Below are 18,446 nucleotides of genomic sequence, written 5' to 3' on the forward strand. Positions count from 1 at the left end.
TTTTTCAAAATTTCAAATTAAAGTTAGTCCAAATTAAAAGACTATTTTCAAACAAAAATCTTACATATCTAATCACTTTTTGATAGTCGAAATTCTCAAAATTTTCAATATTGCACTGCAATTGGAAGAAAGAAATTAAGTTGGACTAGAATATATGTACACTTGCAAAGTGCATCCTTAGCAATGTTCATTTAATCACTAGGTCAAAATATCATTATTCAGTAGAAATGTAGGGTTGATATATATATGTATGTATATATTAGTGCCTTACAGGCTTACATATGTAAAATTTAATATAATGTCAAAGTACAATTATGTATGTGTGGAAGAATTGTTTGTATAAATTGAAAATGTTGATTATATATAGGGTTTGATGCATGATGGTTCATAATAAAGTTAGGTAATTGCATGGCTTCTGTGAATATATGGTGTAAATTAAAGGTGGTGAGCCCACAGAGTTGAAAGTTGAACTGTACTTCCGACATTATTGATGCAATTAAGGGATCAGATCATCAGACGAACATTGTTCCTTGTCATTTCAGTCATTCTACGGTGTTGAATTACAGATTTACAGATCACTAGATATAGGGGAGATCTAAATCTTGTCTCTAAATTTACTGTTTCAAGTTTTATATTGCCTGTCGTCTATGGGATCCCTCCAGTACGTGCAGTACTATTTCGCACGCATGCATATACGGAGTATATATTTTGCTCGAAATGATTAACATATATAATTGTTGGTGGAGGCTTAGAGAATCAATTTCAATATCACGTAATCATAAATATTTATGAAATACCATCACACTACATTGCAGTACAGATTTGGTATCCCTCACCGGAGAAGGCGACCTGTGACGATATGATTCGGTCGTCGCTGGTTGCTGGAATATGCAAATAACCTGTAATAACTAATAACATGTCAATTACCGGTTGTTGGGCTTCATTGTTTCAATTTGACATGTTTGAGGGTTTAATTGTATTTTTTAAAAGTTTAAGGACCTAATTGACTTTTGGTGCAAAATTTATGAGCCTATTTGATCCTTTCCCTTTTATTTTTGTTGAGTGACGAGAAAAATCTGCCGTCACTATTTGAAGATGTGTATTAAATAAACTCGCATTATGAATTTATGACCCAAGCTAGCAAAGGATTACAAAGAGAAAAACCAGCCTATCTTGCCCCTAGTAATGGGTTTAAACTATAAACAAAGAATGTCATTAGGCTGCTCAGTCAAACTTCGAACATTAATTATAATTACCAAATCAATAACCCAACTAACTTGATTGAAATTGCCCCATGCGTGTGAAAGTTTCTCCCTTATAAAAGGATACTAGCCTAAGATATTATAACACATATAATACAAGATCTAGACAGTAATATGATATAAATAAAAGTTAGAAACTATACTCAAGAGCGTAACATATTTAATTACTGGATTTAAATGAAAGTCAAAGAGGATTAAGAAATCTCAACTCTAGGCCTAACTCAAATTACCTATTATAATGTAGGTTATTACTTACCAAATTCCATTATACATGTTCATTTTATAGTAGAAAATTATAACAACTAGCATTATATACACATAAAGGATTCAATTCCGATCCCTCTCTACGACAGCTCTATAAACGCCACACACTTCTATTTCTCTACAAAGCGTACATTCTCATCGCCTCACTGAACCATATATATTTGTATCCCCCACTATATATATGCCCCGAAAACTTTGGCTTTTTCACTGTGCCCTTATTCAATAATTATTTTCATGGATGATGGATCACTGTTTACTTCCCACTCCATTGATATTGATATGATAGGGTATTCAATCATTCATGTATCTAATTTCTTGGTTTTTTATATTTCTGTTACCCTTCAACAGTTCTTCTATCCTCTTACTGTATAATTGTCGGTAAAAGAGACACAAATATAAGATCAACAGATGGTTCATGTTTCCCGTTATGTATGTATACTGTATACAAACAAAACCAAAAAGGAAACACTTTGTGTAAGTGTGTAACAGAGAACCAGAAATGATAAACTTTTTTAAAACATGCTTAATGTTATCATTAAACTTGCGACACAACCACGTAATGAATTAGTGCTTTTTGTCTTCTTTTTTTTTTTTTAGCTGGATTTTCATTTGTCTAAGTAAATTAAACCGTTAGTCATATTTGTCCCATACTTCATATTTGTCTCATACTTTCTCATATTTGACTCAGAACCCGAGCAGTATGAGTACCGTGAACTGTATGTGCTATATAATGAATATCTTGTATCCCATCAGGTTTGTATAGGCGCAAAGTCTGGTTGAATAGCAACTACTAGTTATTTAACTACTTAATAAGCTTAGTTAACTTGCACGACTTAATATGTTGTGGCTTATCATGGATGTATGTGGTTAAATGGTGAATGTCCACAACTTATTACCAATTGGTTTTAAATAGAATATGACAATCAGATAACCAAAGATAACTCTATGATTAAGCATATTTGACTTAAATCAGTTAGAGAATGGATGACCACATAAGAAGAAATCATAGTGCAGGGTTGAGATCCATAATGACCAACACTATTATCTTTGAAATTCAGAAATATTATATATACGTTACAATTTAATCACTCTTTTCGTTTTATTTTATTTCTCACTAGAAGAAACTAATATATCGTGTGATAATTGATCTAAATATTAATGAAATTAAAATATCTCAGATATCAAACTACATATTCTTACTAAAACTCCCTTGGAGAGCATCAAACTCAATGAAATACACCAAATTAAATCTTGTGAAATAAATATTGAACCCAAGAATAAATAAATAAATAAATAAATGGTTACGGCATGACACAATTAATAAGTAGCCAATTAAAATATTTGGTTAAGATGTGATATAAAATATTATAATGCAGGACAGCACAAAACATGAAAAGATAGATCAAAAGTTAGAAAGACAGGAAGTGGAGTGAAATAGTAATTTAAAGAAAGAAAAAAACATTCTAAGTCGCCCGTTTCAACGTTAATCACTTCCTTTCTGTGCCTATGACTCTATGAGCTTTTTTGCGTCAACTTCTTACAGAAATATTTTAAAAAGGTATAGCTAGGAGAGTAGGAGGGAGATATTCAAAAATTACGAATATATTTTAAGAATAATGATCAAATATGCTATCAGACCACATACAAAAAATGTAATTGGCATTCAATTTAATAAAATTTCAATTGTGTCTATAAATAGTCCAAAATCATGCAATTCAATTAAAATTGACATGTTCCCTCGGTTATAAGTGACGTGTTAGTCACCCCGTTAAAAATTATTTTTAAAATTTATTTAAATAATTTTAAATTAAATAAAATAAAAATAAAACTCACCCCTTTTCGTCTTTGTCTCCAACTATCCATCCGGCAACAAACGAACTTCTACGTCTCTGGACCGGAGAAGGATAGATGACCTTCTAATATATGTTATTGTGTGGCTCAGAATTTTAGTTTCATTTTTTTCACACACTAGTTTCATTTTTACCAACACTAAAATATCATTTTAATTATACTGCAGTTTCATTTAACAATATACGTTGTTGAATGAGTTATGTTTTTTAGTTTCATTTTTCACGCACAGTAGTTTCATTTTACCAACACTAAAGTATCATTTTAATTATACTACAGTTTCATTTGACGATCATGGTCCACATAGCATTATGGATCATGGTCCATTGTATAACAACCCATGAAACAATAATTGGTTTAATGGACTAATGGTGTAGCTAATTGGTTTAGAAATAAGGATGCTTATTCCCAGCCCAAAGAAAGCCCAATATCTCTTGGATAAGACGGCCTGTGTCTTCAACAACACTCTTAATTTTGATGGTTCTAAAAACTTTTAGAGAGGCCCAATATTAGTCTGGTAAGATGGCTTCACTATCGGCAAATTATACCGTGCACCATGGTGCACATAGCAATGTGCACCACATACGTAAACGACGTCGTTTTGAGCATTGTAAATTAATCGCCTCTTTTTTTGGAAATTACGTCTCCCGTTCGGGCGATTTGTGTATTATGTTAATATTCTGTGTATTCTAGGTAATCGTTCTGTGTATTCCAGGCAATCATTCTGTGTATTCTAGGCAACTGTTCTGTGTATTCATGTTAGTAACACATGTTGTGATGTGTTTGTGCATTCGAATGTTTAGGATGATGAATTCTGTGTATTTTGTGTCAATATTCTGTGTATTCATGTTATTAACACAGGTTGTAATGTGTTTGTGCATTCGAATGTTAGGAGGATGAATTATGTGTATTTTGTGTCAATATTCTGTGTATTCTGGGCAAACATTATGTTTATTCTAGGCAAACGTTCTGTGTATTATATATAATGAATTCCCTGGAGTCATTCGCGTCCGCGTCCACTAACATCGAAACGACGTCGTTTTACGTTCGTGGTGCACATTGCTATGTACACCGTGGTGCAAGGTATAACGATTGCTCACTATCCTTTGTTTTCTTCACAATTCCTAAAATGTTTACCGTGAATTTTGATTTAATAAATTTGTTTGCTTATCCTTTCACCATTCCTAAAATTTTAATATCTTAAGATTCTCTTTCTAAAAATGCATGACTACTGTATATTTACGCTTTTTGCAATAGGATCATTGAACAAAAAAAGAGTGCAATTGAGACATTTAACATACAAATTTTGTACAATTAACATTTTTTACCGATTACTTTTAAGTTTCAATTAAAATATGATGTCATAATGTCACTTGGTATATAAATAATTATTTTCTTTTAATAATTCAATAATTATATAATATATTATTAAAAATCAAGGAAAAACTGTAGACAATTTGCCTTTATTTTGTCATGATGAACTTCCAAAAGTCTCGTCTATATCTAGGCTTGGTCGTCGACCATTCTTTTAGATTGAGTGGAGGTGAGGGCAGCCATGTCCATGACTACCTCCCCCTTCATCCGGATCAGAAAAAAGAGGGACAGTCATGGTTGTCTCTCCCTTCATTCACTGGATGAAGGATGTGGCAATCATGGTTGCCTCAAACGAAGTCATTTTCCTTTTTTTTTTTTTCCTTTTTTTTTTTTACTTTTTATTTTAATAAAAATTTAAATAAAATTTTGATGTATAACTTGACATGTCAATACCACATAACGTTCACGTAAGCATTAACTTTCAAAAATCAATAATATTAAATGTCAACTCATCAATTTGACTGTTTTTTTACATTTAGTAACTTGTAAAAAAATGCTAGAATTTTTGTGTGTTTAATGTTTCAATTACCTATCAAAGGGCATATGACTTAGCCTAGTTTAGACGTATCTTGGCCTAGCCTATTTAAAAATCAAGACTTAGACGTCTAAGTAGTCTATGGTTATGTTTGGCAAACCTAGCTGAAAAGGTAGTTGAAAGCTGAAAAGTAACTGAAAACTGAAAAGCTATAAGCTCGAAGCTAAAATCTGAAGAGCTGTTAAGCTAGCTGTTATGCTTAAAAGTGTTTGGTAAAATTAGCTTTTTGATAAGTTGATAAATGTAAAAAGACAATAAAGGACATCGTCATACAATTTAAATAATTTTAAATTTAAATAGGTTTGTTTATATATTAAAATATAAAATAATGAAATCAATATATTTAAATAAAATATAAAGTAAGAACATATATTTGAAAATATACAAAGTAAAAAAAAGTTTATAATTCATAAGATTAGTTCATACAAAAATTAATGTTCAAACATAAATATCAAATTGAAATTACAATCAAACATAATGAAAAGAAAATGTCAAAAGGGTTTTAATTGAGAGGGGTAAAGAATGTCATTTATTTAAAATAATAAGGATAAAGATGGAAAAAAGTTAAAAAGCTACTAGCTTATTTTGAAAAACTACCCCAAGTAGCGTTTCAAAATAAGCTATTATTTTAAGCTACTAGCTTATTTTGAAAACATTAACAAACAGAACTTATAGCTTATTAATAGCTTAAAATAAGTTATAAGCTCCTAAATAAGCTCTGTCAAACAGAGCTATATGTTTAAAGCCTAACCTATAAGCCTATATGCCCCCCGCCCACCCCCACATATATATATAACACCTTTTACCAAATTATAGTATCAATTTCAATTCTTTACTACCTTTTTTTGACGTTGTGACTAATCACTAGTAGTGCTTAAGGTAAATCAAATTTTTTTCTTTTCTTTCTATTCCAATCTCTCTCTCTCTCACACACACATATATATATGAATCTTTAAGCTCGTAATTGCTATATAGATGAGTTTACTCGTACGTTTAAAATATATAAAACATTAAAAAAAAAAGAATTATACTACATGAACTCTCAAATCTTATTCTCTTAATTTTGTTTTATGATGTTTTAGGCTCTAATTAATTATTTTTATGTAAATTTTAATACAAGTGTCTATATCAAGATTTTGTAAATGAGACAAAAAATTAAGAGTAGAAAATGAGAATACGCACAATATTTTTTCTTTTGGAAAATACTATGTAATAGTGGTGAATATAAAAAGAAGAAGCTTTTTTGGCGGCCTTGGGAACTGGGTAGTGGTCCCTGCGTGCCGCACGCGCACTGCGAGTGGTTTCCAGTCGTTGACTTTGTCATTATCTCAAAATTTTAATCCAAATTTCAAACCCAAAGAAAAAGGGTCAAAAATCAAAATATCAAGCAAAGGATAAAAAGGATTCCACCAACCCTTTCCTCCACTCACCCACCGACTCTTTCACCTTTTTACATACATATACACATACATTTTCTTTCTTAATTAATTACCATTTTTTAAAACATAATTTGTTGGTGGGAACTGAATTGACTGATTGAAATTAATTGTTTTCTTAATGCTCCTCCAGTTCCACCCTGCCGTATAAAAATGGTTTTTTCTTGTGTTGTCAGTATTAGGAGACTTGGAGTGTATATATATATATATATATATATATAACTTATTTGACTTGATTAGGACTTCCCCTTTCAAAAACAAATCTTTTTTCTGTTTTAGGTAGAGGATTAATTAAATCATGCCACCATTATTTTTGGTCGGTTTTATATTTAAAGGATTTACCTTTTGATATCTCACTACTGGTATTTATAGCTCATGCATACAATTTATTTACTTGACAAAATGACTTGAATTGATGAATAAAAGATTGTTGGTTATTAAGGATTTATTGGATATTACGTATTACGTGAGTGTTTGTTTCATCCCACTCATAAAGTTACATAGAATTTTTTATTTTTTATTGACAAAACAAATGGATTTTATTATTAAAGATGAATAGGAAAAATGTAACGAATACACTCGGGAGGGACGTTGTCCCAACTGTGGGAATCATACTGAGAGTCAGCTACCCTTGCTAGTTTGTGGACAATCTGATTCGCTGATCTCCTAACAAAAACACAATTAGTTGATTCAAAGCGGCCATTAAAATCTTACACTCATAGATGATAAGACCTAAGTGTGATCTATTTGGAGTGTTGATCTTCAGCTCATTTACTGTACTTAAGCAGTTAGTTTCCAAATGGACGAACCTAACATTCCGGTCTTTAAGCCAAGATAGGGCTTCCTTACAGGCTAGAGCCTCAGCCAACACCGGAGATATATTGAGGGCAATCAATGATGTCATTTATTTGTCACGGCAATGAAAGTCCTACCATTTGTAAGTAATACAATTTTGAAAGAGACCTTTTCTTCTTGTGAAAATAAGATTGCATCAACTTGACAAACCAGAGTAGTTGGCGGGGTGGACTAGGGACTGGTGGTACTTTTAATTGTGTTCGGCCTCCTTCTAGCAACCAACCAGTTTTGACATTGTGTTTATGCTGAGTTACGTTCCATACTGCACTAGGACTTAGTGAGGTCCTCTCCCAAGTTACATAGATTTGATAGTGTCTAAAAAAAACCTTAATTACTGAATAAGAATCAAATAAGACTTGAACTTGATAAAACAATGAAATTGAGTTTTAAAATATATATATAAAAAATAAAAATAATAAAAAAAGTTTCAGGAAAACACGTTATGTCGACCAACAAAATTGCAATATACTCATTTTGATGATTTAATTTTCCTGTAGAATTTTTCTTACATCTATTATCTACCTGGACACTGCATGTCTCAAATTTTCAATTTCTTATTTAACCAAACTATTAAAGAGGATCTCTATGGCAAACTGTGGTCCTTGCCTAGGATTTGATTGAGTAAATTTTTACATATTGGTAGTCGATGATCAATTTGAAGAGTATAACATAGGGATTATTTTAAATATTAAACTAAAATATCTCATAAGCACAACTATTACTCCGCAAATAACTCAGAAGGAGTTCCAGCGAGCAAATTCAAAAGAATTTGAAATCAAATGGGAATAATTCATTTTTTTAGTAAACTATAGATAGAGCAAGAGAACTTAAACAATATAGCTTTCAAGCTCAGCTCACACCCATATACTCTCTGCTAAGCTCTTTTGAATCATATATCTATATTAAAGAAATGTCTAATAACCTCAGTATGCATGTATAACCTCAACCATTCTTGATTCTTTGGAAATGAACATTAATTGGAGGCCAAGTTTTTTAAAGGGGTTTTGTGTTAGATCTTTGTAAAAAATTGTTGAGTAGTGAAGCTAAGTTTAAGGTACCTTTGTGGCTAATCCTTGGAATGAAAAACTCTGGAGGAGAAGTAGTCAAGTGGCAAGGGGACTTTGTGAAAGATTTTGGTCCTGTTTGGTAAATGGTTGTTGGCTGATTTGGTTGGTTGTTTGGGTTAGAATGTATGATTTGTTGATAATATTAGCTGATTGTAGAAAGTTGTTTGATAAATTAGCTGTTAGCTGATAGTTGTTTGGTAAAATTTCTTTTCTCAAAAAGTTAATTGAAAAGGAGGCTTTGAGTAGCCTTTTGAATTTTAGCATTTTGGAGTTACAAAAATCTTATTAATCAAACAACTAATAGTGATCAAATAAGTCAAAATTGACTGATAGGCTGATTATTTACAAAACAGGGCCACTGTGAAGATCAGAGCATAAGTTACTTTGTATTTTTGTAGCAAATACATTATTATTAGTGGGCCTCATTGAAGATAAGGTAGAAATGGATAGGAGATTACACCCCACTATTTGATGAACCATTATCAAACCGTCTTAATTACTTTATGCTAAGTATTATGCAATCCATTTCTAACAAAACTAAGCAAGTAAATTAAAACACTTGTGCTTTAATTTTTATAAGATTGAAATGATTTAAATGTCTAACTTGTTTGGGACTAAACAAATAGTTGAGTACCAAAGCTAATCAAATTTGAAGCAGTGAATCAAAAGTATTTAAAAAAAAAAAAAAACAACGTACTTATCATGGAGGAAGAAATGGAATTGATTTTATATGATAACTAACTATATTGGACTCCAATTAATTCTAAATCAAGACATCTTTAATTCTTTATGTCCTATTTAGGCGCAAATTATACTATGGACCATGGTTACTGCAGTTGTGTTGAAAGGGAACTGCAGTTGCGCAGAACAGATGCCGTTCATCCGTTCAACACAACTGCAGTATCAGTTCAACAAAACTGTATTTTCAGACAGATGAAACGGCATCTGTTCCGCTCAACTGCAGTTCCCTTTCAACACAATTGTAGTATTAACCATGACCATGGTCCACGGTATAACGACGGCTATTTAGGAGAGTTTTTTAAAATTTGTAGTTTTATTTACAACATTGTACTCAAACTCAGAATATATTTTATTCTAAAAGAAATAAGTTATCGTAACGTGACATGTTATTGATTTAGGGGAAAAAATGATTAATTATAATTTTTATTATTTGTTCCTATTGCAATAAAATTGGGACCATTATGAAATAGGGAAAATTGTAATTTATGCCCCTCTATAGTATGTCAATTATTAATGTTACCTCTTAATTATTAGTGGTGTAAATGTTGCTCTTCAATTTTTAAAACGGTACATATATTGCCTTCCCGTAGTGTAAATGTTGCCCACAATTTTCAAAATGGTACATATATTGCCCCTCCCATACGGTACGGAAGGGACAATATATGTAACGTTTTGAAAATTGAGGGGTAACATTTATACCACTAATAATTCAAGGGTGACATTGATAATTGACATATTATGGAGGAGCATAAATTACAATTTTCTCTTATGAAATATTTAGAAGTACACTTGTCATCTTACATAGGTTATGATCTCAAAACATAGGTTAAGTACTAAGTAGCAAGTTGAGTCGCAATAAAAGAAAAGTAATACTACATCTACTCTATTTTTTACTCCTTGCTAAGGTGTCACGTTCGATTAATCTAAAAATATAGTGACCACTATTTTTATTCCTTTATTTTTTATTCAATAAAATTTTTAAATATGACGAGAGTTATACTCCATGGGAGTTCTATCCATCATTTTCCCTAAAAGAAATGCCTAATCATATATAATGCCTATGTTTGACTTCACTTGTGTAAGCTAGCTACAAATTAAAACGATTTCCAAAATGACTTTTCACTGTGTTATGAAAACCCTAATTGAAAGTCAAATCAGGAATTTCTTCAACTTAGCTTAGCGTTACTATAAATACTGTCATCAGACGCAGCCAGCACTTTGATTTCATTTTACAAAGCCAAGCCCCCAAGATTGATCGACAAGATAATAAGAATCCTTCACCCACACCACATAAAATAAAAAGGAGAACAAAAAACATTAAATACTATATATTATTGTCAGCTTCGAATTGAAGAATTGAAGATCGAATCCATGGCAGAAGAATTTCAAGTTGGGGGTGGAAATTGGTGGGAATCATCATCATCATCATCATCAAGATTAACTCATCAGCGGTTTGAGAGCAGTAGTGGATCGTCTTCATCATCAACGGCAGCAATAACTTCAAACCAGAATGATGTTAGCAGCTTTATTGGTTGCTGGCCGACACAACCTAAATCTTCATTGGATTCCGTGTCGGCTGCTGGCGCCGGCGACGCTGCTCTTTTGTCTGATCAAAGCTTCCACATCATGGGTTTAGCTCTTTCTCCCCAACCAACAATACCCTGCTGGAATAACAATAATCCTTCTTTCTTGTAAGCCACAGTTTCCTAATTCCTAGCTTCTACTCATCATCATCATCGGATATGTTACGTTGTTGATTTTGTGTTTTTTTTTGGTTTTTAGTAGCTCGAACGCGAACGCGAGTTTTCAGCAGGATTGTTCCTCGTACGATTACGACAAGCAAATGAACCGGCTTTCGCTAGATCAACCTCAACCAACCGCCAGCTCCTCCGACTTGGATAGAACCGCTTCCGCGCTTCTGCAACCTCATCAATCCTCGCCAATCAATTTTTCTTATGATCATATTTCACAAAATTATGGGATGAAACCAAGCGGCGCCGACATCACGTCTCCCACGTGGTCCAAATTTCCTCAGTTTCTCCGACCTAAGCACCCGCAGTTCTCCAACAACACAACCTTCTGGAACGCCGCCATCAACGACGATGCACACTTCAGCCTCTTCCCCGTCGATGAAAAACCAAAGGTTAGAACGAACTTGCATGACCCTATTTAGAGAGTTGAGTCTAACATCTACCATTTAAATGTGGCACTGACTATTATAAGTGTTTGGTTTGATAATTGGTATCAGAGCATGTCACATTAAAATTGTTGTAATTTTTCGGAACAGAATATATCAGCAGAGGCGCGAGATTCAAGTACGGTTGCGAAGAAAACGGCGGGCAGTACGGAAACGTCAAGCAAAAGGCCGCGCGATCAGAATGACACGGCGACACCCATGCCAGCTTTTAAGGTATGTATGTAGGTTGTCGGAAAGGAGAGCTTTTAGAGAGATATATAATCAAGATTAATTGGGTCATTAAGTTGATGGAATTGAGTTTAATCGATTGCAATTAGGTACGGAAAGAGAAGATGGGGGACAGAATCACAGCACTACAACAATTAATTTCTCCTTTTGGAAAGGTAAAACAATATCTTCTTTATCAAATTTGCTGCACTTACCTTACACATCCATTTTTAAGTTTTAACTTTAATTTCTGAGTAATATACCAATAAGGTGAGAGGTGATTAACTTTATTAATTACTCCGTATGTTTTAGTGTCACGCTAATTAAAGTTTTTTTTTTTTTTTTAATTTTTACAGACTGACACAGCTTCTGTGCTCTCCGAAGCCATTGAATACATCAAGTTCCTCCATGATCAAGTCAATGTAAATTTGACACTATAATTATTATTTTGATAATTTTGTTAGAGTTCATATATTAAAACAACCTAAAACCCTGTAAGTAATTGAATTCTCATGAATTAGGTCTTAAGCACACCATACTTGAAGAGTGGAGCTTCCATGCGGCATCAACTGGTAAGGAAGTGTTCTCAATTGTTCCATTCTACTATACATTTTGTTGGGTAAAAGCCAGTGAAGGGTCAAGTCCAATACCAGGTGGTCGGGAAGGGCGGAGGCCAAGGGTCAAGTCCAACATCCTACTTATCTAAAATATGACCGTATAAAGAAATAAAGTTGTGCATGCCCTACTAACTATTACTTTTGGCATAGTGATAAGCATTTGATCCTAACACATTTCAACCTACCCTAATTTTAGTGATGCTAATAATTACAACTGTTCATTGTGCACTAGTTATACCATGGACCCGGTTCATCTCACAAGGTGGGCTCATCACAATTTACATACTGAATATTCATAATTCAAATTGTAAACATTGAATATGTAAATTGTATATTTTGAATCCAGGTCCACATTGCAAGGTGAACTAACTCCATTTGCATGGCTATATTGATGCAGAATTTCGAGAAATCCAAGAATCCAGAAACAGCAAGCGGGCAAGATCTTAGGAGTCGTGGATTGTGTTTGGTGCCGATATCTAGCACGACCTTCCCTCTCACACCAACGTTTGGTGGATGTTTTAGATAAGAGGGACGACAACAAGACACTACAATTCTTGTTACATGAGTTCTCCATCCGACTTACTATGATTACTGATCGTTACATAATTATACTGTAAATGCAACGTATACTCTATATTATAACGATAATTAGATACCGATATGACGTCTAAATATCGTTATAATAAAGAGTACACGTACACAAAATACGTGTTAATTGTAACATATGATTTGACTCGTGTAATAATTTTTTTAGTGACAAGTGAAGGTAGGGATGATGATCGAGGATGATAAGAAAGGAAAAGGTGATAGGGGCGGGGCACCGTACAATCAGCAGTGCTGGTAGTACTAGTCCATACAGGTCCAGATGATGATGAGAAGGGGAAAGTAAAAAAGAAAGAAAGGGAAAGGAAAGGAAAGGAAATGTGGCTTTAGAGGACAGGCTACAGGCAAAATCATACAACTTTGGCTAATATTAGGGACCATGTATATATATCGTAGTTGCAAATGTAGCCCTGTATGTAATAATTCAAGAATTATATGATTAAAGCTGGTTTGTTAAGGATATAGAGCAATTAATTGATTTCATTATATCTGTTGCTATTTTTAAGTCTCTGTACATACTATACATTAAATTAATTTGAGTTTGAGGACGGATTCATTGGGTCTAGCTAGTTAGAATGTAGTCTGGTGGAGTGAGAAAGAAAGAAAGAAAGTTAATTCTACTGGATGTTCCTTATTTTTTGTGGTAATTTTAAATATAGTTTCAGACTATGGTTTTTGTCATCTAATATTCCAAACTATTATTTTTGGAGTCATTCTCATAATTTTTTTCTATTTTTAGTAAGGGCATTTTTGTCTTTTGTTATTTTTCTGTTTTCAACCAGTTTAATTAATTTAGGACTTTAGGTCACCTCTGATTTTAGTAACTATATTTTTTCAACCGTAACCATATTTTTTCAACCGTTTTTAGTAAAGTCCTAAACCAATTAAACCAGTTGAAATCATAAAAATAACAAAAGAAAAATATGAAAAGACAAAAATGTCCTTACTAAAAATAAGAAAAGTCATGATATGGATTAAAAGTGTTCAAAAAATAATAATCTGAGATGCTAAATGATAAAAATAATAATTGAGACTAAATTTGAAATTTTCAGAGAAAACAAGCAACTTGGAATTAACTGAAAAAAATAGTAGAAAAGTAATGGAATTGAAGAAGAAGGGTGCAGTGGGTGTTGGGGGAAATGATTTGATTATAAGAAATATGACTTTTTGATATGTTTGTGTTTGGAATAAGTTAGTGGAGGTCGGGGTGGCCCATGCCTCAGGCCACCATCTTTTTAGGGTGTATATATTATTGTATTTATAATTTGCTGTTTAATATTCTTTAAAATAAAATCATGAATAAGAAATGGAAGGGTGTAGGTGAAGGAGCTATCAACCATGCTTTTTGTGCTTTTTATCGAGTGGTCACGTTGAACTGCTTCCATTGGAAGGCATCTTTTTAATACTTTGTTGCATGCATTTCCCAAACTAGCACAAATTTATTCCTCATTTTTGCACCTTTCCATTGTTTTTATTTTCATATTATAATCATACATTTGCATTTCTTAACTCATTAACTAAGTATTATTTTATATTATCAACTCACAACTCACAAGATCTTTAAAATATCTTAGTATGAATACAAAGCTAAGTGTACATATTAATTTATACGTAACACATTTACTTAGCATCAATTTATTATTATATTCTGTCCATGTAGAATATATTAGCACGACTAGAAAATTGTCTATTTTTACAATCACCTAAAAGTAGACAAAATTTTTAAGTTTTCAAACCATCACTAGTGGTGGTCAAGCAAAAAAAATCATTTAACTTAGATAAAAAATCTAATTTTTTTTACCTCTTCTCCATAGGTTGTCGCTCTGATACATAATGGTATGAATAGAGACCTAACTATTCTAGCTCAAGTGATCTTAACTCGAATATTATATATTTTTCAAATTCTCACCAATACTATGTGAGACACATCACTATTTATATTAAAAATGATCAAGATAGGAAGGGTCTAGCCTGTATGGGTAGCTTAATTGGTTCATGAGTAATAAATTGTGAGTAGAAACGCAAAATAGAATCCTGACAGTCGTAATGTGGGAGTTACATACACTGAATGTAGTGAGTTTCGGCAAGTAAGTCACCTTGAAACTTTACAAATCCTATTGGACCCAAAGCGAATGATCTCGCCTTTTGTGAGCAAGATTGGAAGGGTCTAACTCCGATGTATGCCAAATCTAATAGCATCTAAAGATAGGGGATAATCATCGTTACGATTGTGAAGAGCCTAATCTAATGTTGCCAATGCATGATACGAAGTGTTTTCTTAGATATTGTGTTGCTTATTCTGTTTGTGCATGTATGAAGGAGAATAATTCTTGAAATCAAATTTACTGTTCAATTACCATTAGAGAGTTGTCAAGAGCTTTCAAAGACGACAAATCTTGGACACAAGATATATGCTTGTTGTCTTGGAAAATATCATAAGTAATTCATGATTTACATCTTTCCAAATGGCGAGTGAGCTCTGATCTCTTTGCGGGAAAGAATTTCAGGAGAATCCGGGTTCGATTCTCACAAGTGACGATTTCCCCTGAGCCAGCTTCCGTGCCTCTCGGAACAAGCGTGGGTGAAGTTGGACCGTTACATGAACAGAGAAAGACCCCGTGAATTTACCAAAAAAAATAAAGAATATAATAAAACAAAGATAGAAAGTGACAAAGACATGACCTTCCAAAAAAAAAAGGCATAAACATGTAACAAAACCAACTAAAAATATTTTCTTTTGTATTTTTTCTTTTCTTAATTAAAGGAAAAAGAAGAATTATAGTAATATGGGGAAGATAATCTTATTCGCTCTCCAATGCCATCATACATGTCTTCAAAAACTACATCAATTGCCCACTCCCAAGATGATCGATCATTCAAATGGCTTGAACTAATATATATATATATATATATATATATTTCAATTAATTGCCACGAGCCTTATCCCTAACTGTGACATTGTTCACTAAAAGGTTAGGAATCACCAATATAAGGGACACTAAAATATCTTGAACATTTCCACCAATATCCTAAACAGTCTCACAATCCAACTACTTTGGTGTGTTATTATCTACTCGGTGCCATCATCTTTTGAAACTAAGCTACAATTAGTCTTTTTGTTGAGCTTTACACGCTTCATACTCCCCTTAAATCTCGAATGAACACCCAATTCAACCTTGCAACGACTTTGCCTACTACGATGAGAGCCTAAGAAAAAGATTTGTTTCTCAAACGACTTTGCAACACACATTCAGAACATAACTCTGAACTACACTCAACAACATTCAAGGTGTTCTAATCACCAATAAAGTCAACACACAATATATAATGCTCCACCACTACTAAAAGTTGTTTCTAACAAGTAGATTTCATTATTTTCATTGTTGTCTTATTCAAGAAAATCTATTAACCAAATCATACTCCCTACATATAATTGTGACAATTCTCAAGTTTAGTCAATATAAGTAAATCATCAAACATCACATCTTTTATTTTCAACACATTTTTAAATTGATGAGAATATTACTAATGGTTGGTGTAATATCCGGAAAAAAAATCATTAAAAAAAACATGTTTTTATCATTGTTTTCAATTTAGAATTGAAAATATATTTTTTTTTCATTTTTCTCAACTTGACAAAGAATTTGGAAAACACTTTTTTTTTGTTGTTATTTTCCAAAATTTTTCAAATGAAAAAATAATCATAACTCCACTTATGATTACCTCTTACCTGAATTCTCTTTTCCCCCTATCAAGCTCGATCATATGTCATTACACATAATTTGTCAATTAGGAACAAAATGAGTTACTCATGCGAGCTTTAACATAACTTACTTGTATTTAGGATTAGATGTTATTAGGAATGGTAATCGTTAGGGTACCCGCCTACATATTATTTGCACCCGCCCCAAACTTGTTGAATATATTTTGAAATATGCACATAAGAATTTCCTACTACTGAAATACGTGAAAAGCATTATTTTTTCTACTTGAATTGAACCCATCTCACATCCGATTATCAATAACCTGAAACTGTCCGATTAGGATTCCCAAGAGCCAATTACTTGGTCTTACCTAATAAACTGTAATCCCTGTATGTTATTCATATCATACAAATTAAATTTGAAAAGTATCACTCAAATATATAAATATTCAGAATAAAGTTTAGATACCATATGACGCACACACATGGAAAATAAACACGTTTTCTGATTCTTCATCATTTCCCTGATAGTAAAAAAATGTGAAAAAAAAAAATTAAAAACACTAGACAGGATACTTTCTTATAAAATTATATTATGCTAAAAATCTACTTGAACCAATTGTGTTTATTCCAAGTCCACCTTGCATTGTGCACTCTAATTCAAAAATTATATTTTTGCAGTTATGTATCTTTAATTAACATATTGCTGTATAATTTACATGATGTCCATGGTATCCTTTGTTTTTTGGGCCAAAATGTTTATTCCCCAACAGTCCAACACTATATATTACGGCAAATTATGCTGTGGACCCAGGTTCACCTTGCAGTCCACCTTGCAAGGTGAACCTGGGTCCAAAACTACATCGTTTTTGTCGTCTTTTTTTTTTTAATTGGTAAACATATTACTGAATATAGAGTTGTCCAAAAAATGTGTGAATGTAGAGGTTTCAAAGTGTGAATGTAGAGTATAGAAATCGTGAATGTAGATTTATGATTGTGTGAATGTAGAGTTGCCCAGAAATGTGTGAATGTGGAGGTTTCAAATTGTGAATATANACTGTGACATTGTTCACTAAAAGGTTAGGAATCACCAATATAAGGGACACTAAAATATCTTGAACATTTCCACCAATATCCTAAACAGTCTCACAATCCAACTACTTTGGTGTGTTATTATCTACTCGGTGCCATCATCTTTTGAAACTAAGCTACAATTAGTCTTTTTGTTGAGCTTTACACGCTTCATACTCCCCTTAAATCTCGAATGAACACCCAATTCAACCTTGCAACGACTTTGCCTACTACGATGAGAGCCTAAGAAAAAGATTTGTTTCTCAAACGACTTTGCAACACACATTCAGAACATAACTCTGAACTACACTCAACAACATTCAAGGTGTTCTAATCACCAATAAAGTCAACACACAATATATAATGCTCCACCACTACTAAAAGTTGTTTCTAACAAGTAGATTTCATTATTTTCATTGTTGTCTTATTCAAGAAAATCTATTAACCAAATCATACTCCCTACATATAATTGTGACAATTCTCAAGTTTAGTCAATATAAGTAAATCATCAAACATCACATCTTTTATTTTCAACACATTTTTAAATTGATGAGAATATTACTAATGGTTGGTGTAATATCCGGAAAAAAAATCATTAAAAAAAACATGTTTTTATCATTGTTTTCAATTTAGAATTGAAAATATATTTTTTTTTCATTTTTCTCA

At 32.5% G+C, this 18,446-nt stretch overlaps 1 protein-coding gene across 2 annotated transcripts; it reads left to right on the forward strand.

The window, feature by feature from the left end:
• Window positions 1-10,624: 10,624 nt before the first annotated feature.
• Window positions 10,625-13,489, forward strand: LOC116021913 (transcription factor bHLH123-like). 2 transcript variants are annotated; one of them, XM_031262438.1, is made up of 7 exons: window positions 10,625-11,073; window positions 11,165-11,525; window positions 11,670-11,792; window positions 11,897-11,962; window positions 12,143-12,208; window positions 12,308-12,358; window positions 12,801-13,489. In XM_031262438.1, the coding sequence occupies exons 1-7, from the start codon at window positions 10,754-10,756 to the stop codon at window positions 12,927-12,929; spliced, it is 1,116 nt and encodes a 371-aa protein (XP_031118298.1). In that variant the 5' UTR covers window positions 10,625-10,753; the 3' UTR covers window positions 12,930-13,489. The 2 variants fall into 2 exon arrangements, with proteins under 2 accessions (XP_031118298.1, XP_031118299.1); XM_031262439.1 differs by having other exon boundaries at window positions 11,168-11,525.
• The last annotated feature ends 4,957 nt before the right edge of the window (window positions 13,490-18,446 follow it).

This window comes from Ipomoea triloba, chromosome 6 (assembly GCF_003576645.1).
Source record: "Ipomoea triloba cultivar NCNSP0323 chromosome 6, ASM357664v1".
NCBI lineage: Eukaryota > Viridiplantae > Streptophyta > Magnoliopsida > Solanales > Convolvulaceae > Ipomoea > Ipomoea triloba.

Coding starts and splice junctions, on each gene's coding strand:
- LOC116021913 (XM_031262438.1), top strand. CDS start 10,754: ATGGCAGAAGAATTTCAAGTTGGGGGTGGAAATTGGTGGGAATCATCA. Junction 11,963..12,142: donor TAATTTCTCCTTTTGGAAAG/GTAAAACAATAT, acceptor TAATTTTTACAG/ACTGACACAGCTTCTGTGCT. Junction 12,209..12,307: donor TCCTCCATGATCAAGTCAAT/GTAAATTTGACA, acceptor CTCATGAATTAG/GTCTTAAGCACACCATACTT.